This window comes from Aplidium turbinatum, chromosome 8 (genome assembly GCF_918807975.1).
Source record: "Aplidium turbinatum chromosome 8, kaAplTurb1.1, whole genome shotgun sequence".
NCBI lineage: Eukaryota > Metazoa > Chordata > Ascidiacea > Aplousobranchia > Polyclinidae > Aplidium > Aplidium turbinatum.
Window position 1 is genome coordinate 26573567 of NC_137479.1, and position 25645 is coordinate 26599211.

Sequence of the window (25645 nt, forward strand, 5' to 3'; positions counted from 1 at the left end):
CAGGTGTGGCCAAAGTAGCTCAGCCATGTTAACGTCATGCTGTTCACAAGTTATATATTTGCTGATCCTGACTTGACAATGTGCCCGTGGAATAGAAACGTGGTGAAGCTATGGATTGTGTATAAATTTGAATTGATTTAAAAACACTCGATGGAGCCTTGTTGAACATGGTCAACGCACAATTTGAGTAACTTAGGTTACATAGGATGTAGCATCGCCAACCCCAGACAGAAAAATTCGTCATTTTCACATTGATTCAACGTCTGTTGATGTAAAAATGATTCAATGTAAAGATGATTCAATGTAAAAATGACGGATTTTGCTGTCTGGGACTGTTCTAATTTTGACCTTTTTGTTTATCAATTTTTACTTCAACACGGCACATGCAAAATGTTTTCCTCTTTCATGGCTGCCAGAAGATGTAGCGTGATTTCGCAGACTGCCCTGAGCTTCTCTCTTTCATTGCTTGATGTTACAACAGCCTGTGCGGCCTGGAAGGGCAAACAATAAGCAGGGAAATTGTAGATTGCAGAAAAATTGACCAATCAGAAAATTAACTTATTTTTCGCAACCAGATGACTTCTTGTACAAGAATTGAGTCAAAGATTAGAAAAAAATATTTTAATAGAGGAATGCTAATGGCTATAAATTCTATCTAAGAAGTACAATTAATGAAGTTCGTACGGTCTCTAGCAGCATATCTACGAATGACGGAACGTGCATAAAAAAGTAGAAAATACGGTGGAAAATAGCAAGGTAAACATGCCATCTGAGTCATGGACGGTTGAAAACTTTAACCGAGCAAAGACAAGTCAAATCGAGTAACGTTATTGTGCGTTACCCACCAAATTAGTTCATCGCTTTCCAATGCAAAAAGCACTGGTTTGCTGCCAGAGAAATTTTCATCACGGTTCACCGCATTGGTTCTGGCATCAATAAATAACAGCTCAGCGAATAAAATCCGCTCTTTACATTGATTCAATTTTAACATCTGTTAATATAACCGATGGAGATATATTCGTCTATAATAACAGCAGATAAGTAAAAATGAAGTCGACAAGACAACCTGCTTTTGAGGGACCAGTGTCATCGTGAATCCGTGTCACTTAATAAGACGCTTGACCAAATCAGGTTGTAAAGTAGACCTCCCTTTTTGCTTGCGAGGGGAAAGTTCGCTTGTCCAATGTTGTTTCAAACTAGCTCCTTTGAAGCGTAGTTGTGACGATCACGATTCGTTCATAAATATTTTTATAACTTCTTCCTTGAAAGTAACTCTTCCTCCAGGTGATCTGTCTGCAGCTTCCACTTCTCGTCCGTCAACTTCACAGCATCCTGGATCTTATCCCAGAGCAAGCGCACCAATGACTTCGCGAAAGGAGGCTGGAAATTTATTGCCGTGGGTTAGATACAGATGAACGAAGTAGGGGACGTACGAAAACACATGATGGAACTGGTATATAAATGACAGTAGTATAGAAAGAATGGGGTTTGTGGTCTCCAAGGCCCTTATTTGGAAACGACGGGATAATTGAATCACATTACTATAATGACGCCACAAAGAGGGAATGAAGTTCACAAACCCGTCTGGCTGTGCTTCTGAACATGAATAACCAACGGCTTTATGCTGTGTTAAATCATAATTGTCTCTCGTTTAATAATGTACTGCAACACGAAATCATTCCATTTCCGACAGATACTTCCTTCTCTTCCCGTCCACTTAATCTAAAGGCGGAACCGTGAGGCAATAGCTGGACACGAGAATACAAACACAATGCTACTTACATTTTCTGTTGCGATCTTTTCTACTTTAGATTTCCACGACTCATCTTGCTGCGTGGCAACCGCTTTCTCGTCCTGCCAATCTTCCTTTTCACTCTTCTTCCTGATTACATCCACGGGAGCCATAAGATCCTCGAAATCACTCCGAGACATGTTAAGGATGTTGCAAGCCACTGTTTGAGCATGGCTCATTGATGAAGATGGACGTTTCAGCGAAGATTCACTTATTCTGAAGAGCAAAAAAAAAATTGAATTTCCATGACAGATCTGTCAGAAATAGGACACGTGCGTCTCGACGCCACAAAGAACGTAAGTTCAACTCCCTTCCTGAGCACGTGTATAAGCAAGATGGTTACTAACATGCCTAAAGATTGAATTCATTGCCTTCAACGTGTGCTTAATCTAAATCTTTCACCACCCTCAAACCAAGAACAGTAAAGTGGTGATGGCCTTGGTACACCACGCAGTCTTTGCCAGAACACTCAAAGTTACGCGTGAAGGTAGACACGAAGTTTCGAGTGTTTTATCGAGCATAAGTCTGGATACGACAAAAAGAAGAAACATGGTTTTCACTTCCCACATATTTGGACGTCATTGATCGGGATCTACATTAAAAAAACACATCAAACAAATATCTGGCAGCACCGATACAATCTAAACTTTAAAGCATCTGATTGAAATACGATTTGGTTTCATATCTCGCCCAATGAGTAAACGTAATTGCTGTGACTCCGCAACAGACAAGATGATCTAACCTTGATAGTGAATCAGCGATGTTCATTTTCTCGCGGAGCAATCCTTCTCTCTGACGACACAGTAGCTCGACGAGTTGTGAAGTGAGGCTCTGCGAACGATAAATATTTTCAGTTGCAAATAAACAACCGGTTGTCGGTAAGCCAGCTCGAACTGGCCGCAAAATAATGAAGTTTGTTACAGCATAGGTGTGGTATCATAATCAAAATATCTTGCGGCAACGTAAACAAAAAGATTAATCTGGTCAACAAAAAAGCTCGACTTTGCATGCAAATCCGACCGACATGTCAATAGCGCAGCCAGCCATCCAAGTCTCGGCAGAATAAGCGCTAGGTAAGGTCACGTAATGTTGCAAGACGTCTGCATAAAAGTTGAGCTAATTTTTTGACTGTCGCTGATAATCTGACAAAAAATTCTCAAAACTGCATTTTATCACTTTTGTTGCTCTTTGTCACACCAGATTATAAAATGTTCAGGCAGTGAAACAAGAATATGTGACAAATCAGGCAAATAAATGCAATGTCATGATTCCAATTAATGCAAAACAGAACATCTGAATTCTGAAGTGGAGAAATCGTTGAAAGTTTGAAACTATCCCCGAGAGTCTGCTAACCTGCACAAAAGTTGAAAATTCTGTCAATTTCTCTTCCGCCTTCACCAGTTTCCCTTTCAGTTTTTCAAGAGCTTGTTCGCTCCTAGTGGCGAGAGTGTGAAGTTGCTGTTCGGCCTCTTGTTCAAGTCGTGACGTCACATTTTCGGCTTCCAACTTGCTGGCTTGAACATTAGACAATTGCTCGCACTGAAAGTAGAAAGATGAAGATCAGATTAAGATATTGGAAGCATATGGAAAGTTACTAATGTAACTTTAAAATCAAATAAGCCAAGCGGCAGCGTGTATGGTTTATTGAAGTTTTCGACACCGTAAAGGCGGCCTCTGGAGCATCTCGAATTCTAAAAGGTTTTAATGTTTAATCGTTCGGTTGCATCCTAAATGAAGGATCCTTCTGTAACGATGAATTCTGATTAACATAGAGAAACTGGAACAGAGATAAAAAGACATCAGCGTCTACTTAAGCTACATACTGCCAATGAATCAACACCAGACTTCAGCCAAAAGCTTTAATTCGAGTGGGATTTTGTTTGTTATATGTTGGTTGCCGCATCCGTTCGCTCAGTGACGTGCTGGTATATCGCATGACTATGTTGGCACAATTTTTGTACAAAGTGATCTCTTTTCAATGAAATATTGCTGACCCTTTTTTCCAGCTCCTCTCTCGATTTGTTGTACATGGTTTCGTATTTGCTCTTCTCCTTCGTGGAGACCTGCAGCTGCCTTCGCATGGATTCGACGTGGTTCTTCTTGTGCGTCAAGTCTTCTTCGATAAGCTTCACGCGATCCTGAAGATCAAGCTGAGAAAAGAAAATGAAAAATTGTTAAATTCCCGAAGTTTTCATTGCACAAAAATGTATGGCTGTTAGTCGGCTGCGTAGCCGAGTAGTGAGAACGTCTGCGAGACGTTCGAAAGGACGTGGGTTCGACACCGCTCAAGAGCACGCGGCTGTGTCTCGGCAAAGACACTTAATGGCAAGCCAAAATAAGGGGAGCAGCTGACTCGAAGGCTATATGTCACTTCGATGCTTCCTGTCGTCTGTTGTATCGCATCTGTGATCGCAGTGGGCGCAAATAAAATCACGATTATTATACAGTATTATTATGACTTTTGCAGAGATCCGGCACTTTCAAGAAAAATCACGTTTACTTTGTCGTTGTGCGCTTCTTTTACTCTGGCTTCATTTTCTTTGATTTTAATTCGGAATTCGTCAATAAGTTGTCGCTTCATGGAGACGTCACGTTCCAACCTGAAACGTCAATGGCGAAATAAAATTACTTTCAGTCTACAACATAAACGTTTGATGATGACAGGCATTCTTGTAATGACGCCAGTGCGTTATCATGTGAACAAACATACGCAATTAAAATATGATTTGACATTGAGGCTTCCTAAAGTTACTGTAATGATAAAATAATGGAAGGTATCGTTTTCGATTTGAGAAAGTTTTTACCTGGTAACTTTATCTTTCTCGGTACTTAATTGATCAAGCTTCGTCTCGAGTTCCTTCTTAAGATCTCTGATTTGATCTGTTCCCCGGTTTAATTCGTTGTTTGATTGCTGAAGACAAAACCGATACCGTAGCGAGCCACGTTCAGTTACGTTTACTCAACGTCTCACGACGTGAAAGTTTGCTGTGATACTTCCGCTAATGACTTTAAGCCAATGAAGCAAGAGAATTTAGCGAGACAAATCGAATTTACCCACACAAGCCAAAACATGTCACATTTGCAACTTGAGTGGTTTGAAGGATCACAAAAACTTAAAGGTGTAGGCATGTAGAGATCACGTGTAGAGGTGTAGTCCTATTTAAAGATAACGGTTCCTTGAAGCCATACAAGCATACGCATCAACGTAGGCAAAACTCTTGTTTCCCAGCGAATGGATAGATTGGGTTTAAGCATAGAAATTTAGACTGTCACAATATTTACTTTGAAAACCGTTGTAGAAAGCTGAGTGGACCGAATTGCCGTATTAAATTAACGATCAATGTAAAATATTTATTGAACACGTTGATTTTGTTACACTACCCTTGGCAATATTGTTGACGATGGGATTTGCTGTGGCACTGCAAACATCTTTATTCTTTAACCAAAACTGAATTTTGTGACTTAGCAGTTTTTTAATGCTGATCTTTAATTAATGCTTTTTTGTTCACTTAACTCATACGTGACAGAAAGTAGCAGACAGATCGACTGTGGTAGATAATAGTCTGAGGTTAGAAAATAGATCCCACCTTCAGTTTCGTTTCGATGTACTTGTAGTCTGCGTCGGTATGCTGCGGGAGAACAGGCTGATCGTTCCTTGCATCGATTAAATCTTTCTGAAGGTCTTCTCTCTCTCTTTGCATAACTTCAACTTCGCGGTTTAACCGTTGTATAGACTGAATAAAAAAAGACTCGTCAGAACACAGTTCAAATGGACCAAAGCCGATTGTGAGACTAATTTAGTCAGTGACAAGATTCCCTTCACGCCGCAAGATGGTTGAAAATAATGACGCGTTAAGTTTGAATGACGTCAACAAGCAGACAATGAAAACAGATTATTTCATGCAGAGGATACGTGCGATCGTGATTTACATGCAGTAGGCAGCAGAGTTTGTGAATTGTCTTACTAAAATGAAAATAATAGATATGGTTTATCACTATGCTCCAGCGCAACGAACGAATTCAAAGTCGGACTGAAACACAAGAGTTTTGAAAAAAGCGATTGTACATGAAGTCAACAACTAAACATTGCGCTTAAACACAGTTCCCATTAAGCGCTTGAACGCGCCACCATAAGGAAAGCAAATCGAGCGTTTAACGACACTCTATGGCGCTATAATTCTCAGATCAGTATCACAGTTGATTCAAGTTTAAATCCCAGCGGTTTTGCGTTGAAAAAAATGCAACTGACCTGCTTCGCGTTCTTCAGCTTGTTCTGGCAGGTTGCGAGATCAGTCTCAAGTTGGGCGTTTTTGTTTTTTTCTTCATCGATCTTTGAATGCACAAAATATAATAAATAATTCTATTTTATGAGCTTTGACAAAAGTACGGCTTAAAACATTCATATTATTGTATTTACACTTTTAGAAGCCATGAAAATTGCAACGTTGCATTTGAGTAAGCTTACATCCTTACAATTTCGCACAAACCTTGCACACACAGTCCTTCAACAGCACTTAAGAACAAACCATCGATGGTGGTTTACCAATGGTCAATAATGCTTATTACAAAGATGTGTAAGAATCTACACGAGCAACAGGAAGATAGAAGCATCCGTAAAACAAATAGTTATTTTGCTACCAAAGGATAAGTAGTACGGTACCTTTTTCACTGCATTTTGTTTGGCACTTCTGAGAGACGTGCATTGAGTTTGCAGTGATGCCAATCGCTGCTTGAGAGTCGCTGTCATTCTCCCACCACCGTACTTGGGGAGGGAGGATGGTTTTTTTATCGCTCTGTGGGTCCCTGGAAACAACGTGAATTAGGGCATCAAATTTAATGATAATTAACAAAAGATGGTATAGGCCCGCTTTCTTGGTGTTATGTTAGCGTGTCCAAACCAAGATGAAGCAGAAACAACGATATTAGTGTCAGGTTATAAACCTTTCTTTAAAACTATCGTACTTATAATTATATGAAAGTTAAGATTAAGACATCTTTCCTTCAGGCCTATTCCACAAACAAAGTTTTTATGACAGCGATTACAAAGTCCTCTGATGTGAAAGCAACAGGGATATTATTCGTAAACTAAAAGTTTTCAAACTGAAACATGTATTTGACTTCGTGGGTCAAAAAATTGTACAGGTATAAACAGGAACAGAAGATTTAAACTAAAGCAAACAATTGACTAATAGACCATATGGTCGTTTCGTTATCCCCCTATCAGCATGGGAACGTTTGCCACTTTTGCAGTGTATAGGCTATACAACTTGCATATTTCGACCAGGTACTGTTCCTGTTTCTGGCAAATAAACCATCGATTGATATTCACACATAAATTGATTTCATGCTAGAGTCGGAATTCCGTAAACAAGTTATCGTCATATCTTCAAAAACAGAGGCGCTAAAAAAACAGATCATTTAGCAACTCTAAATTTCTCATAAAAACAATTCATGAAACAAAGGTACTTGCCACATGAGAAATAATTGACATTTGGATTAAATTTTTAATAATAATAGACAAAGACAACCCTTGACTCACCAATGCTTTCTTCCAGTAACGTGTCGTCATCATCTTTGTCTTCATCAACTGCTGGAAATAAAAAACATAATATTCCAAACCATGCAAAGAAATTTATTCTCACACGAGTCAGTTCAATCATAAATAGCTAAAAATCGATTTCGATCAGCTAGCAGCTAGATCATATTCAGTTAAGCTTGATTATATTATGCTAAAATTGAATGAGGTTGTTCACTAGGAATTTAGTTAAATAACATGATACGTTCTACTGGTGTAAACTATCACAAGATATATAAAGGTGACAATCTGTATGCTGCCATGCTAGACAGGTAGCCACTACCTGACCTAGCCCCCTGAAAAAGTGAGTCGTGTCTGATTGACGATACGTCGCAGTAAAAGCAGATTATCACCTTATACGTCTTGTGATAGTTCAGCTTAGTTTGCACCAGAAGAACGTATACCATTGAACATATGGTTACAGCAGCATCAGTTTAATACTGACCAGGACGGCCGAATGACCAAAACACAGGGATTATCGGCATTGTTGACCGACACAGTCGACAGTCATACGCATTAATCCTTTATAACAGATTATAATAAAGTTAATACAATTTAGTTTCTTGAAATTAATTCAACAAAATAATTTCGAGTACCTTTATGATACACGGTACATATTGACATGTGTTAATCAGTGAATTACAAAAGCGGCTTCAAACAGTTACATTTTGAACTCAAAGTATCAGTTCCAAAATAAAACTTAGTCACTGAACTTTTCAGTACAATTCTTGTTTCAAATTCACCAATCCAGCAGGATGGGTAGTGCGACAAAAAAAAGAGTATCACACTGAATTGATGAAAACAAGTTTATGCGTTTTGGATGATGAAGCCATAAACTAGCTGGTCTCCAGTAGCCTCCTAATGCAGTCCGGAAACATCGTGCATCTGGGGTTGGTAAAATGATAGACTCTCGGTCCCAGAGACTCACACAACGAAGAGCAATGAAAGCTCAACAATAAGCTTGTTTTCATCAATTTGGTGTGATGCTCTCTTCTTATTGAAGAATAATTCTTGTTGTTGGAATATTTTAAAACGTATCTGTGAGTTTTATCCTTCTACCTCTGTGCTTCTTTTGTCTTCTGGATACTCTTACGATGTTTTGACCAAGACTACTCGCATCCGATCTTCCTCCTCCTCCATCTTCATGCGCCGAGGTGTCCAAGGAAGCAGGTGTTCCGGATGGATCCTCCACGGAGTAGTCTCCTCCAAAGGCATCCTGCAGTTCCTGAATGGACTGGTTGAGGAATGCCTGATGCTGCGTGAGAGATTCGAAATGAAGTCACAAAAACGATACATTACCGTAAGAAAAACGTTTATCAAGAATAACCCAGACAGCAAAATCCGTCATTTTTACAGTGATTTAACGTCTGTCAACGTTGAATCAAAATATGACGGATATTGTAGTCTGGGATATTTGGAATATCATTGACAATTTCAGCCTCCGCACTGCAAATGGTTTTTCAATCAGAGACACATTGAATCTAGCTAAACTTCCAAATGGCTACATTAACGTTTGGAGTCGATGTTCAGTTCTTCACCTTTCGTGGTCGACGATGATTCACAAGTCTTCATCAAAATCCATAGAAGTCATCAAGTTAAAACAAGTCGTTGATATTTACATTGTGAAGTAAGCAACGATCATGTTGCTTAGAGCGAAATTCAATCTATTGCATCGTTAGAAACTTTCGCAAAGGTTTATTTCAAGTCAATGAACGTGTTTCGAACTTTAGCTAATTGCCTTCTTGCCTGAGATGTCAGAGCCAAAGATCAACATACGATTTCGCAATCATAATTTTGGCTCTGACACACCAGCTGCATATTTACCTTTTTAGCAGCTTTCGACTTTGGAAATCGACCGCAACTAGCAGCCGGTACCCGTTGCTGACATTCAGCTTCAGCCAACGTCTGGTTAACATCGCCAAGGTCGGCTTGGAGGTCCGCAAGTTCCAGTTTTAGGTCGGCAATATCCTGCCTCTGGTCGTTATTTTCGGCTCTACCAAAGAATGGTTATTTAATCGATGATGCAAGCTATCAGAGTTCGAAAAAAATTCTATGAACTACAGATAATCATCGTCATTACACGAAGTAAAACATCAAGTATTGAAATGATACCTGATTACATACAGGCTACTGATTGCATAAGTAATAAGTATTCAATGCAACCAGCGTTTCGTTACAGAAAAATACAAGTAAAGCTGACTTCCCTGACAAGGAAGTCAACTAGTTAATTCCCAAGCCTTCATATGCATAGCAAACCCCCAGGTATTAGGATTCCGGAGAGATTTTTCAGCTTGAAGATAAATATTCACAAAATCAATTTTCCTCCTACGACTTTTCGGCCAACTTAAAACAACCAAACACATTATAGCAACAATGAAATCACCTCAACGATGAAATTTCTGCTTGCAATGTGGCGTTTTCACTTCGTAGGCATTCGACATCAGCTGTACGCTCCTTTGCTTCACAATTCAGCTGATGATTGTTGGATTTGATAGCGTCAATTTTACGTCGCAATTCGTTGTTTTCCTGACGCAATTTCGTACCGCTCTGACGTGTTTCCGTGATCTCACGCTTGAGCGATTTTACGTCATTTTTAAGACTCCTAAAAATATTTGAAGCGGTTAGAAAAGTGACTCTCAAATATTTTTTGACTGTTTCTGATTATTGCTCAGATATTACCAACCTGGTAGTTGAAATAAATGATTATTTTCAAAGTTTTCGCAAGTGGCTTACTACGCATGATCATTGCACATTGAACGCAGGGATGTAGCCACCAACGGGCTTGGGGGAGCAGCAACCCCACCAAAATTTTATTTTGCTTCCCAAAAATTGGGTTTTAAATATTATCACAACGCTTCGTTGACATTGTATTACATGTTAAATGGCGTTTCATAAATGTTTGGCTGCATTCAGGAGCTATATTTTTACACAAACTCTTTATTTCAATCATTAAAATATTTACCTCCCATAGGTTGCTTTTGCCCAACCCCTCAAATTTTCTTTATAGCTACGTCACTGATTGAACATACGTTATCAATAATAATTTGACCAACAATAATTATTGTATCAACTACAAGACTTGTAACACAGCACTTTCCACCCAGCCTAGCAAAAGTTATTATAGCTGATGCTAATACATTATCCTTTCTAGGTGAAAACGTTTGCAATCACAATTCTAGTAGAAAGATAACTTGTAATGTCGTACCTGTTGTCTTCAAATAAACGGTCCTTATCTTTCTTGAGTAATCTGTTATCTTCTAGGGCGTTTTCAAGTCTTCTTTCAAGGTTCTTCACTGTTCTTTTACTTGGTTTTGAGGTGTATTGGTCGTTCTTAGGCGTGCTACTTCGCTGATCTGCAAAGTCGTTTCATATAACATATAGCTGATATACTGCAAAAATGCGCTACAAAGTGCACGGCGGACAAATGTCGGTTTTCAGCGAATATAGCACCACAAAGAAATTTAGAACAGAAAAAAACAAGCAAAGTTTAATGGCGACGGTACACTGCAAACGCTGTCTGTCTCAAATATACTCTCGGCGATATTGCAGGTGGTGATAAACCGTGACGCGACAATTTATCGAAAGACAATTCATCGAACGACAGTTTATCGAAAGACAATTCATCGAACGACAATTCATCGAAACGACAGTTCATCGAACGACTGTTTATCGAAACGACAGTTTATCGAACGACGGAGAACATATGCAATGGAATACTCAGGGGTTAGGGGCTAGGGGTTAATGGTTAGGGGCTAGGGGTTAATGATTAGGGGTTAGGGACTAGGGGCTAAGGGTTAGGATTATGGTTTGGGTTAGGTGTTTGGGGTTAGTGGTTAGAGTACGGGTTAGGGTTTTAGGTTAGGGGTTAGGTTTTCGATTAACTGTCGTTCGATAAATTGTAGTTCGATAAACTGTCGTTTCGATAAACTGTCGTTCGATTAATTGTCGTTCGATAAACTGTCGTTTCGATAAACTGTCGTTCGATTAACTGTCGTTCGATAAACTGTCGTTCGATAAACTGTCGTAGTACCGTGATAAACTGTAGCAATTCTGAAAAACGCAAGGTAGCAGTGACACTTAACAGCCGAGCCTGATAGAAGACACAACGTGTCCTCGATGAAGCCAGGGGGTGCCTCTGTCCTCCTATTGTTACTGCATTCAAAGAAGAAAGTGTATTCTTACTTTAATCAACGAAATTCCCATTTGATTCTACAGTGGTCAAGAAAGCGAAACAAAGAAAGAATGGGTTAGAAACCACATCGATGTTCAATGGTTATAGGCTAGTGGTGCAACCGTTTGGAAAGTCTCATCATAACTCATTGCTCTACATTATGCTTCCAACGAGTTCATTCTAGATACCTTCGACATGAGCAGTAGGTCTTAACCTTGCATACAGTTCATCTCGTTCATTCTTCAAGCACACGTTGAGGTCTTGGATAGTTGCTCTGTCCATCGCTGATTGGACGCGCAAAGCGTCAATCTCTTCTTCTAATTGCATTCTGACAAAAATTAACTGCTTAGTTACTTAGTTAGCTAGTAGTTATAGTCAAGTACAAGACAGCAAAAACCGTCATAATTATATTGATTCAATGTCTGCAGAAAATAAATCAATGTAAAAAAATGACGGATTTTGCAGTCTAGGCAGGCCACCAGCTACAGAATTGATATGCCAACAGGCGGAGAAATATAAAAATGGAAGAAGTTTACTAAGTTTAAAACGTTTAATACAGCCATTCAGAAATGAATACATTCCACGCAGATATGAGCACTTTCAAATTACTTTTACCATTCTACAATGTGTTAAATTTATACAAAAGCGGCTAACGTCACGTCTAAACACTTAAAACCAATAAGTAGCAAAAAAACTTACCTTTCCTGAGACATAACCCTGTTTTCTTGTTTGTAATGAGCAAGATCGTTCCACACTGAATCCGAGTTTTCGTGACGAAGATTCCTGGGATCCGTTTTCCTGTGCCGGCTCTTGCTTCTTTTAGGAGAGGAGAAACCATCGTCGTTGTTGCATCCGGACTTCAGTAACCTAAAAGAACAACTCAAGATCAACATCATGTGTCTTCCTGAAAACCGAAACCTGTATGCTTATGTTGGATTATTGTAACGTTGAGGTTGAAGCTTTGATCAACGGCATCACTGAATAACGCAGAAATTTAAGCACGAAAATGTTAAACTGCAGTGATCTTGTAGATTGGTTTTCTATCGAGTCTTCTAAATTAGATTGATGCACCACAGATTGACATTGGTATACAAGATTAAAAAGCGTAGAGAAACAAGATGCATTCTACCAACAAACAATAACACCAAATCAAAAAGACAAAGCCTTATACTGTACGGTAGAGATATGATGACTGAACACATTGTTGTAGGAAAAGGTCGTAGAAAAAATAAACAGGTATACTACAGAACCTATAATCTTGTTGAAGTAGCTTCAGTCTTTCCAGTCGTTTGTTGTGAGCTTTTTGAATTTCCTTGACTTCATCTTTCTGTGGTTCGCAAACACAAAAGCATTTAAAAAGCGTCGGTTTCAGTTCACCACACAGCAACGTGTTGCAAAAGTGCAACAGAGTATCACTTTTATATTCAATTGTTTAAATCTCAGGAATACAAAAACCCCATAAAGTAAATCAGATTTTGACAGAAGACAGATTTTACTGTCTGGGGCATGTACGTGTGCGCCACTCTGCACACATGACATGTAGTTCATAAGTACCAATCTGTGGGTATATGGATACCGCATTCATTGTCATATGAAATCTTTGGTTCAGTTTAGTTCAAAGGACTACATTGCTCACTTTTTTGTTGATAGGTTACGTTGTACAGAGAATTTGCAAAACTTTTTGAGACATTATAGCCTACTTATCACAATGAACGAGTGGCAGCAAAAATTTGAAAAGTATTCACTTTTCTGCAATAAAACTTGAAAATTTAAGGGTGAAGCTATTGTGTCAGACAGCAAATCTGTCATTTTACATTGATTCAACATCTGCAGACGTTAAATCAATGCAAAAATGAGGAATTTTGCTGTCTGTGAAATGTCAAGCACGTTACCTTCAATTCTAACAGTTGCTTCGTGTCATCCAGTTTAGTTTCTGTCGCTTTCAATCGCTTTTGCATCATGAGAAGTTGCCTGCTTTGAGCGCATGGCGACAGCGAACGAGACCTTGGCACCTGAAAACAATGCGCCATGCATACAGTGGAACAAGGTTTGGTACATCAGGTTATTCATCAACCCCATCAGGTTACATCAAAAAGGGTGATAAACGAGTCTCAAGCAAAAGTAAATGTAATGGACTAATGGTGTATCTAAAGGCATATAATGTTCTACGCAACCGTGCCTGTACGTTCGTCGTCGTCGTGTGAGCGTCTGGGGCCGAGGGTCTATCCTTTTACCACCCAAGATTCACGATGTTCCCGGACTACACTGGAAGGCTACTAGAGAGCAGCCAGTCTTTGGTTTCATCATCCATGACACGCAGACCTTCCACTCCGTTAGGTGGCTTGAAGATGGAGCAGTCATTGATGATGTGGTCTGCGGTCTGTTCCTCGGCACCACATTCACAGGAGGAGGAAGAGGCCATTCCCCATTGGTGCATGGTTGAGCGGTAGTGTTTTGGTATGCTTATCTTGGTAGTGTTAGACCGGTGGGGCGTGTGTCGGCGTCGGGGATGAACGAATAGAGTCTGGTGGCGGTTGACTTCCATTCAGAACTCCATTTATGGTCCACCCAAGCAGCCGCAGAGATGTCTTATACATCAGCTTCGTTGATAAGAAGTTGAGCGGCTGGCACCCAATCCAATTTGTAATGAGCAAGATCGTTCCACACTGAATCTGAGTTTTCGTGATGAAGATTTGTACGTTGCTTGTACTATACGCTATCTAGCCACTATCTGGTGTAAATCAAAATATAGAAATAGGAGATAAAATATATTTATTTTATGCCTGACAAGAAAATAAACAGCTGTTCACATAGGCATGGCGACAAAGTGGACTGGTGTCGGGTAAGCACTTACGTTTCTGCCAACCCCACGCTCAACAATGGGGGAAAATGTTTGTTCTGCAACTTCGTCGTTGTTGTAAGGTGAACGTGAGCGACGCCTTCTGAAAACCAATGGAAAATGAAATTTTCTCTCAACTAACAAATAAAATGTTTGTCTAAGTATTAACTCCACTTTTCTTGTATAAAAACGTTGAAAAGCCGAGGCGCCTTTTTTAAAAACCAAATACTGAGAACAAGATAACAGAGATGATTTCACGTTCCTGACATCTTTACATAATGAAATATTTTACTCACATACGGATAGTGGAGTCAATTACCTTGCTTTGTTACTTTTCATCTTTCTCTGCAAAGCTTCGATTTCTTTTCTCTGTTGTTCTATTTTTTCTTCCAAGGTCAACACTTGCCCGTAATCGTATTCCTGCAAGTCGTAGCAAAAACTCAAACGCTTGGACAAGAAGTCCAACAACATATAATCAAAGATCAAAAAATGACTACAAGTATCGTCAAAATAACGACAAAGACACGTTAAATTTGCTTAATGTGAAAGAACAAAAAAAACCATTATTTTTAATCTATTGATTAGGCATTTGGCTCAGTCATATAAGACAGGTTACTGAGGAATAAGACTCTAGTAGTAGTAAGAAAATAAGTTTGCAAGAAACTCAAGCTGCTTGTTACTAGGTTTCACTGCAAGCTTCGCTCACAACAAGTGGTGGGAATTTTGTACAATTTTCAAAAGGGGCTCAGTTCGACAACGCTCAAGAGCACGCCGCTGACTTTAGCAAGATACTGAATGATATGCTTGAAGATGAACATGAACTCCAAATTCATTTAATCTAAACTACAACCACCCGGCATGGTGGTGTGGTAAATAGGGGAACGTCATTGTCACAATCAATGCGCATTGATTGTGACAGTCATAAATTACGAAATAAGATACCAGTAGCAAAACAAGTTGAGGATATTACTAACCCTTCGGACACCGGAAGCCATCGCAATTGACTTTTTTAGTTCCTCCTCGGTGTTCTTCAGAGCTTGATCTTGCAGCTGGATTCTGTGTTGCAATTGGCTGTTTTCTTCTTGCAATTTTGCTTGGTAATGTTTCAAGGTTTCTTGGGATCTTTCACAAGAAAATGGTATCACTACTTAGTTGTGACATCGCATCTCATAATACGGTTGACACATCTCGTTTATAACGAACTTGTTTTTACGGTTGCTACTTCTGGTAGGTCTTGGTTCGATTCCCAGCCCAGTTAGAGTTATATGAAATTATGGCAGTTATGTTGTTGCTTGAGATAAGCAAATAAAACAAGTAGTTGACATCATATTTCGCCCACACCTAGGCCCTGTGAAGCACACACGCAAGTCAGGTAAACAAGTTTATTTAAGAATTACTTGTACGAATTAACAGTGCAAAACGAAAAATACATATTCCATTCTATATAGCAATTAAAGAAATTTAATTTTTTTAGTCATTTTTTTATTTTTATTTTAAATTTATCTTGTTTTTACAACCGTGCTAATTTTTTTAAATTATTGTTTTATTTCGGTTGCACGACCCAACGTTTGCGTTTTGTCGCTTCTACCTTTATTCAGGAACTCTGCTATGTTGGGGTATATCCGTTTCGCTGAAATGGTCAGAAATAAAAACAGAACTAAGCTGAATTCACGTTAGAATCACGTAATCACTAATCATACTTGATAAGTTGGTCGTTTATAGATTGCAGATTTCTTTTCTCATTTTCACTTGTTTCTTCTTTTTCTTTTGCCACCTTCTGTGTATTTCTGTGCAAATCCTGAAGCTGTGAGCAATGAATATGATGAATGTCTCGACTAATTGCTTTTACTTAAACAAGATATTGATGAAACCATGCCAGTGTTCAAAAAGGCCATGTGCAACAAATTGCTTAAAATTCTGTCTTTGCAGAAGAAAAATCGGACAGTTGCTTAATGAAGACTCATAAATAACTTAATAAATCTAAACTACGGTTAAAAACAAATCGTTATTAACCTTTAAGTTATGCATAGAATAATTTCGTTACGCCGTAAAGAAACTTATGTCACAGCTACCTGTGAAATTAAATCTTTTTGGTGTTGATTGTGCAGGGTGAGCTGATCGTAAGAAGTTTTTAATTCTTGATAATATTTTTCTTTTGACTTGAAATCTTGCTTTGCTACTAGCACCCCATCATCTAAATTACGTTGCGCATTTTCTAAGTTGAAAATCGCTTCGTCTTTCTGAAATCATGATAAATACTTAGTCGGCTTATTACTTTAACGTCTACAGACATGTAATCAATAAAAAAATTAATATGCCGGCTATCCATCGTAAAATAATAAATAAAAAAACATTATAATATTTGCACAACAAAAGTATTGGCGTATACGTAGGAAGCTGCATACACCTTCAGTTGGTCGTTTCTGCTAAAGCGTGCATGAAAGCATGCCTTGACAGAATATTAACCGGCTTTCTACATCTATGACTAACTAGCAGCTGTCTACTGACAGTTAAGTGAAACTTCAACTACCATAAACTTGAAACAAATATTACCAACACCTAACAGCTATAGGCTCCACGCTTCAAATCTATAGGCAACCAAAAATACTTTCTACTTTAGAAGCTGACCGTTACAAAGACTACAAGAGTGACTGGGATGCTAGCTACTTTTCAAATCCCCCGCGAAACTCATTAAAGCTAAGTGATTTGCAAACAAAAGGGTGGATTTGCAAAAACAACTCTCCAAATCTTAAGTATTTGTTCAAAAATCTCGAACGCGAAAAGCTTTATGTTTTCTACAGTAATGCCAGCTTGGCTAGCTGTCGTCTCTGCTTTATTTGTTGCACAACTATTTGAAAATCAACTGACTTTACAACTAAATATAAGAGAAATTGATTACACAAAACATTAAACTCTCTTACCCCGATCAAAAGATTTCGAAATAAGATGGTTGTGAATGTTTGAAAGACGTAAAGATAGCGATTGAACGCTATTTTGTTTTAACTTAAAAGTTTTAACAATCACTCAAACCAAGCGCGGCCATTATTGATTTGTTTACAGTAAACAAGCTGTCAACTGACAATAACAAAGATATCCAACATTTCTCATTTTGTTTATCGTGTATTCAAAATCTCAGCTAATTAAAAAAAATTTAGTTGAAATGGTTGTATTACTAATCCCCAAATATAATAACAAACTTGACGACCAATGCCTGAATTGATCCTGTTACTACTCTGTTGCGTGGAAGCAGAGTCATAAAGTTGAATAATTGTCACTACATAAAGTGTAATACTCTCGTACAGCAGAACGTTTCGTTGGATCGACTCATACATCCATTACATAGATTCAACATCTGCATACGTTGAGTCAATGTAAATAAGGATTTTGCTAGTTGAGAAAAAAAACACGATTCGACGGGATTTCAAACTGTGAAGTAGCAACTTATGGTTTGACCAAATCACCTCTGTCATAAGTCTCTTGATGACGGAATCCTTGTCTTTCAGTTGGTTTTCCAATTGCTTGTTTTTGTTAAATATTCGTTCACTTTCGTCCTCAAAGTTCTGTACTTTCGTTCGCATTTCTTGCAAGTCAGTGAGAAGAGAAGTTATCTAGGTGCAACAATTGATTTTGACAGCAACATGAAACCATCAATTTAAGGATAGAGGTAGTCGGTAGTTTAATGTTAATAACACGGTAAAGTTGTTTAAAATTTTACGCACGTTTTGACTTTTTACGCATCTAATTTTTTGTAAAACTCATGCATAGTTTATTGCATATTGTAGGTTGTATTTTTTTGACGTTATGATCAAAAAAAAACGACAAAGATTTTATGAAAAAATAAAAAAAACAAATGTGCTGGTCCTTGCAATACACTAAACCAAGCAATGCGTGTGGCTTTTGTCTTGCGATTTGTTGCAATAGTCACTTGGGAGAGCTTCTTAAAGGGTTCGGAAGACGGCGACTATAATGTACCATTTTCTCCAGGTAATAAAATGATACTTTGTAGTATTAGGTATTTTGCTTGTGTGGTTCATCAAACTTTACAGGACGTTTTGGGCCATATGCTTCAAAATTCTAAGTGTTGCAAAATAACCTGTAGCCTACTTTATTTTAAGAAGAACAAGAACAACACCAACCGAAAACGACAATTATTCATTGTTCCTAATTGTGCAATGTGAAGAAATCGGAGCTTGATTGAAGTTTATTTTAAATCATGAATATGGATTTGACAAGGTAAATCGCGTTAGCTACAAATATGTACTTTGCAATTGAAAATGTTTTTGTGCTCGTTCGAAATCTACACAGTTGAGCCAATTAACCATATTTCTCTTTTCATTGTTGGCATGTTGGTATATTGCATTTATTTGCTTGGAACTTCGTTTTTGTATAGGGTATGTTGATGACAAGAAAAAAAATTTATTGGAGAAAACTATTTATTATAAAACATGGCTTGAAAGAAAAGGTTGTCCCACATCACATAGACTACCTGTCCATTAGCAGCATCCTTTTGGTGTTCAGCTTCATCCAAAGCTCGTTTGTAGCTGGAAGTAAGTCAAAATGTAAAAAAAGAATTAATGATAATTAAAACATCCACAAAACATAAAACGCAAGCACACAGGACTCAGTACAAGTAGACGATAAGAAATAACGATAAGAGATGACCTAATACCCCGGAAATATGCCATACGTAGCGTGCAGGCACAGTTCAATCAGTAAAGTGAAGTGACGTTACTTACAATATTCTTGAGGTCCATAAAGTGAATAAAATGCAAATATATATATCTTTCACAAGCAGGAAAGTTGTATAATACAAATTGTGTAAAAATGCTGTCCGCTAAAAACAAAGTAGCCTAGTATCTTTCTCATGTGTGTGCTCTGGTGTGTGAAGGTAAGTACACTGAAACATTGAAGGAAAGTATAAAATTCAAATCGCTACATCACGTTGGTATCAACAAAGCACAGGTGTTCGCTAGTATCAGCACCCACGAGCACATCACCGGACGTCCGTCACGTTTGAAAAATTTAATACATGTTAAATTATGAGTACAGAACATTTTCATAACAACGATAAGCTCGTTCAGAGAAAGTATAACTTTGCTGGCATTTAAACTAATCAATGAGTCTTCTTGGTAAATAGTATACTTTACCTTTATTTCAAGCATCTTCGTCAAAGTAAGTTTTTAATGCCAAATACCAGTTTTTTTGCGACAAGCAAAGTTTTTAAATAAACTATGCTTACGTATATATAAGAGGAACAATACAGGCATTTATAGCAGGCTTGTAGAAGAGAATAACTAAAACTTTTTACGAATCTAAATTTGACAATCACTGTTTTCAATCGTTTCTGTGGTGTATAATATGTGATATTTGTTTGTTAATTTTTATTCGACTTAAACCCAAAGGGTTTCTAGTGATGGCTGGTTAAGGCAACCAAACTTTATTTTTTATAGCATGCCTCAGCATTGGCGAGCAGTCGGTCAATGCTTTTTCAGAGAACAAATTATCCTTCAAGGCAAAATGTGAAGGAAAACTGTACCCACGTCCCACAGTCCACACCTTTGCTTATGGCTGGATATGATGATTGTTGTCTGACAATCGGAAAGAAACAATTCGTTTGCAATTATATATACCCCATGCATAAGTTGGTCACAATCTTTTGTAGTGGAGGAAAATTTTAAATTGAAATATATATATCAGAGCTTTAGTCATGTTTTCGGTATACTGTACAAATATGTGCCAAGTTGCTCACAACGTTCCTTGTTTCAAGATCAAATCTACCATCGGTGCAAATAGGTTACAATCTATTAGGCGATGCTTTACCTCTAGAAAATTAAAGTGTTTATATACTAATCTTTTTCACAAAACAAGCATTTTGCAGGCACTAAGACAAAAAGTTTATCCACCTTTTACACTTCGACTGAAATCACGCTGCCCCCTTAGTACATATATGTCACAGTGTAGCATATTTGTCAAAATCCAGCGTGATTTCAGTCGAAGTGTACAAGGTGGATAAACTTTTTGTCTTAGTGCCTGCAAAATGCTTGTTTTGTGAAAAAGATTTGTATATTATATATATAAACACTTTATAATTTTCTGGGGGTCTGCTACTATTCGGTGAGTCCGATTCGGTGAGTCTGATTCGGTGAGTTCCTAACCTCTAACCCCTAACCCTAAAACGGCAATGATAATTAGGCTATGGTACCGGATAATTTAAAAAAAAAATTAAAAAAATCCCCTGTTAAGGGATCGGACTCACCGAATCGGACTCACCGAAACGGGCCATTCCGGAGTTACTTACTTGTTGGATTTTTAATTGGGGGAGTTTTCAAACATCCAACCAGACAGATTAGAACAAAGTGATCACCCTGACACAAATATATCGCAGTTCATACACGTAACGCACAAACACACACAATTTACAAATATAACTTCAGTCATTCATACCTGTTTGATCTGTCAGTATTGTCAAGCTGTGCTCTGTTCAAATGTTTTGTTAAATTTGCTATTTCATTTTCTAATCGTTGTCGCTCCAAAGATGCTTTAGACAGTTCGCTTTCAACATCCAGATTCCTGCATAATAATCAGCCTATCAAAAGCAACATTGCATAGAAATCCACAATTTTTTGTATCGAATAGAAATGCCATGTATACAACACAACAAAATGCTACGAAAAATGAAACAGCAAACGATTTTGCCACCAGAAGCACAAATTTCACAAAATGCAAAGATACATGATGAAAAGCATGTTTGTAAGGGTTTTTAAAGTATTTTTATCTTGTACATACCATTGAATCAATCTGTTGCATAATCTTGTTTAAACAAGAAAATCAAACACAATCGCTTATGCCATAACAGTAGGGTCGTCCCAAAATATAAGTGAACATCTTTTTTAATACAACATTCCGACGACCACCCTACTACTTCTTTCATATTGGGTAATAGAAGGTAGTACGTAACAAAAATAAAGGCTTTGCAAAGTGATGAGAGCAATGTATAATGTCATATATATATCTAATAAAATTTCATTGAAAACTAACTTTTGCGCAATCTTATCTTTGTCCAGCTTTAAAGAAGCAACAGTTTCTTGCAAATCTTTTATTTCTTCATCTTTGGTTTGTAGAATTTCTAAAACTTTTCTGTCTTTTAGTTCAGCCTTTTCTTTTTCTCTTTCCATTATGATGCTGACAGCCTGGATCATCAGAAATGTTTATTGCATGAAGTGAATCAATCATGTTGTATTTCTATTTTGCATGATTTGAATTTACACATAACGATGTGTAGATATAGTTTGTGAAGAAATAACACATTTATGGCATAGTTGGACATGTCACATGACTATTATGTTATCACATCAATAGAATTAATTTCATTTATGACAAAAATACATGATATATATATATAATATTATATATACTGTAGTGTATGCCCAATGCCCATGCACAACATACAATAGACAATACAAGTCAAAATGAACAACATTAAATATATACCGTATATATATTAGATAAAACACTTCTCAAATTGAAGTTACTACCTGAGTAAGGTCTGGAGAGGACACTTGTAATCGCTTCCATAATGACCACACAAATTCTTTGTCTGCCTGGCACTGCCGAAGCTCATCAACCAAGTCATGATTCTCAGCCAGTAACTTGGTGATTTCTTCATCTGAAATTTGAATTAAAAAATTAAATCCCAAATTCATATGAAGTTGGATCATATGAAGTTTAATCAATAGAAAAGTTGAAGCCGAATTTTGAGAACAGTGTATAGTCCAGCAGTAGAATCAGTGGAAAGGGAAAAATGTTAAGTTAGGCAAGACATCAAATTGTAAACCCTGTAAAATTTCCCCCAAATACTACAACCATTTATACTTTTAGTTTGTTAGTACACACCACCCATCTGCATATAAATGGAATGGGTTTGGAACAAGATTTAGAAAATATCATTGCATCCAATCCAGAAAGCAGTTAGCCTATTCAATAAATTTTCAATAATGAGCAATTTTCTTTTTGCTATAGACCAGAGGTTCTCAACTTTTTTGTTTTGGCAAACCCCTTTTGGTAGACTACCTTCGAAGCGTTTGCAGAGTGCAGACCCTTAAAAAAATTATCTGAAATTTTAGTATATCACTTCTCCTAAAATGGAATCAAATGTTTCAGAAAGTTTCGAAACGACACACTTAGAAGAATTTGCTGAACTCGCGCCACACTTATGAAAATTGATGACATTGATGAAATTATCTTATGAGCATTATGTCGGCACACAGCATCAAATATCAGTAATCTATATGTTAATTTGATGTTTTTCTATAGATTTTATCAAAAATCAATAGAACTTTGCAACCGTTACAAAGAATTTCTCCCTTTTTTCATTTCTAATCAATATATATTAATTTAATACATATAATCTTGCTGCAAAACTGTGAGTATTATAACTTTTGCATTTTTAAGTTAGGCATTGATCAATAGACTGCTGCCTCAAAAGAATTAAGTTAAACATAGCCATATCAAAAAATTAATTTATTTATATATATGTATGCTATTTTTTTTAGTTAGGAAACCAAACCTTTGTGCAATGTCTTTTGAAAGTTCAAAGGACATCGCACCAGTTCGTTGGGAAGTACAGTAAACTTGAAAATCACCGTAGCCTAATACACAAATAAAGCACAACCAACCAATTTTTAAATTTCGTAATTTATCAATAATGCTGCAAACTCAGAAACTTTCATAGAACCCCTGAAATTGCTTTGCAAACCTCTTGGGGTCCGCGCACCCCCGGTTGAGAACCACTGCTATAGACAATCGCTAAATTAATAAGGACCATAGTTTGCAAGAAAGTCAGTTTATTACCAAACAAAACAATTAGCAAAGTAGAATGAAGTGACATAAACAAAGAAAAACACACACAATTCTATACTATTGAGTGTTGATTTTAATTTGTTACTGGTACTTTTTTTTTCTGGAAACCAATATGAAAGATCATAAACATAGCACTACTGGCAATAAGCTTAAATCCTTTTCAAAGAATCAGATAAACTAAGAATATGCAATCATGAGTAAAGAATTCGGGATGTGGCTCAAGAGGAATGTGCATGAGCAATGAATTTCAGGATCACTCTCCATTCAGCAGTACCTAGTGGATGGAATAATTCCCCAGCAACAACACTTCAACAATAGGAAAACTTCACTCTGTCGATCTTAGCAACCGGCCCTGCATCAAAAGCCTCTACAAGTATGCGAGAAAACAACAGAAATAACCTATCAAGGCTTTGTCAGTTCAGGGATAAAGATTCTAAACCCAACCTACCAAATCTTTTATAATACACAAATTATAGGACATTAAAGTACAAACCAGGCTAAAGCAAACTAGATGCCAATGTCAATGAAAACAGCACACAATAGTACAAATACCTTGGCTAATATTATTGCCGCTACAATGCATACATTTTTTACATGTAAATGATAACGTGCTTAATACGGTACATGTTCACTTTTTTGGGGTGAACACGAACAGCTTTTGTCTTGAATAATTTTATAATAAAAATATAGACATTAGGCCTACCTACTGTACAATTTAAGTTGATTCACAAAACATCAAAAATCAGACAATGATATCAATATATTGCGGCAACCTTACTAACTTACCTTTCGACTTTAATAGTTCTTCCATAACAAACGATGATATAAGTTTTACGTAAACATGGATTCTTAATTTTCTTCTTTATAAATGCAAGGATTTTTTATATAGATATGGTACCTAAATGCCTAAGTAGGTGTATATAACCAATTGAATAGTTCTTTCTTAATATAAAGCATTTTCCGACTAACAATTGTCTATTAAAGCAGCAAATATAACCTTATGTAGTCTGAATTTCAGAAATATAGCCTAACCTAGCAACAAATTTAACCACTAGGCTATTTGTCCTTCACTAACTTTAAAAAAGTACTTTTTAAAACATGTTTAAAACTATGTGAATAGGCCTAAGGACCTTCTCAAATGAAACAGACTGTAGAGGTTTTAGAGAATACCGGTAGTAACTGAATTTGATATACATAAGCTACGGTATCTTTGCAGTTCCATGTGAAGTTCCACATTCAAAGCTTCAACAACAGAAATTCTCTAACATTGCTTTGTAACATATTTTACAAAGTAACAACTAATCTTATACTAGATTAGGCCTATAGCTAGGCATCACTTGACATTTTCCTGTGCCAAGGATCACCAAAAGGTTATAGCCCATGTGAATATGTGATATACCAGTAAACATCTTTGTGCACCCAAATCATATGTTAATTTCCTACAGGCCAATTATTAGCTATCATGGGCAATTGTCAAGCATGCTGCTAATGTCATGTGTCATGTTGCTTTATTAGTTTTCTAATTCACGTTACAGTTCAAGACAAAAAACATGACAAAAGGTTCCAGTTTTCTAGTAATATTAACTGAAAATGACATAACCAGTACATTTTGCAAGTTAAGCACATAAAAATCAGTTATTATAAACACAGCCCACACAACGATCTTCTGATGATCCCCTTTTAGGGTGAAACAGGCTGTAGTATCCTGTAGAGATTTTAGAAAGTAGAACTATATTTGATGTAGTCTACACAAAAATATATTTATGTTTAAGAATGCTGCAAAATATTTTTAATGTTAATTAAAGTTTACGGTCTTCTGAAAATTAAGTTGTGGTATATTGTTTTGGAAACGTATGGATCCTGATCAGTCAGGCAATCAGCATTACATTCTGCAATAAGTAAACTCACAATCGCAAATTTACCCTTTCAGGCAACCCGCTTTCGTGACATGGTTCAGTGATTCTTAGGTGGTTGACTGATTTAACAACAAACGTTAATCTTTCATAGAAATCAGGTCAAAAAACCTACACAACAAGGGCTAGAAAGAATTTTTTTTTAACCGTTTGATTATATTGCTTTGCGTCTTGAAAGCTCTCAATTGAAACAATAATAATGAAAAGAAGACTATTGGATTAAAATTTGTTTTAAAGATTCTTCAGCAACTAGGCCACTATTAAACAAACAAAATAGCTAAGCATAGCATCGTTCAGCTTTTTGTTTGCTTTTTTACCAGTAAAATACAGAATACAAACATGCAAATAAATTCATTCTCACACGAGTCAGTTCAATCATATATAGCTAAATATCAATTTCTATCAGCTAGAAGCTAGATCATCTTCAGTTAAGCTTATTTAAATAGAAATTGCTTCCATTTTAATAGGCTTAACTGAAGATGATCTAGCTTCTAAC

General features: G+C 37.1%; 1 protein-coding gene across 3 annotated transcripts; it reads right to left on the reverse strand.

Annotated features, from left to right (window-relative positions):
• On the reverse strand, positions 1-24128 carry LOC145775304 (centlein-like). Of its 3 annotated transcripts, none has more exons than XM_082586571.1 (30): positions 24023-24128; positions 21913-22043; positions 21416-21567; positions 20822-20947; positions 18864-18918; positions 17839-17985; positions 16450-16617; positions 16078-16181; positions 15352-15499; positions 14697-14797; positions 14393-14477; positions 13431-13550; positions 12789-12865; positions 12238-12405; positions 11727-11866; positions 10573-10720; positions 9751-9969; positions 9192-9360; positions 8427-8622; positions 7332-7382; positions 6453-6595; positions 6042-6122; positions 5380-5526; positions 4597-4703; positions 4293-4392; positions 3787-3942; positions 3146-3331; positions 2535-2623; positions 1783-2008; positions 1-1380 (listed from the first exon to the last, which is right to left on the reverse strand). In XM_082586571.1, the coding sequence occupies exons 1-30, from the start codon at positions 24045-24047 to the stop codon at positions 1249-1251; spliced, it is 3897 nt and encodes a 1298-aa protein (XP_082442697.1). In that variant the 5' UTR covers positions 24048-24128; the 3' UTR covers positions 1-1248. The 3 variants fall into 3 exon arrangements, with proteins under 3 accessions (XP_082442697.1, XP_082442698.1, XP_082442696.1); XM_082586572.1 differs by having other exon boundaries at positions 7332-7379; positions 14393-14480; XM_082586570.1 differs by having other exon boundaries at positions 14393-14480.
• Between the last annotated feature and the right edge of the window lie 1517 nt (positions 24129-25645).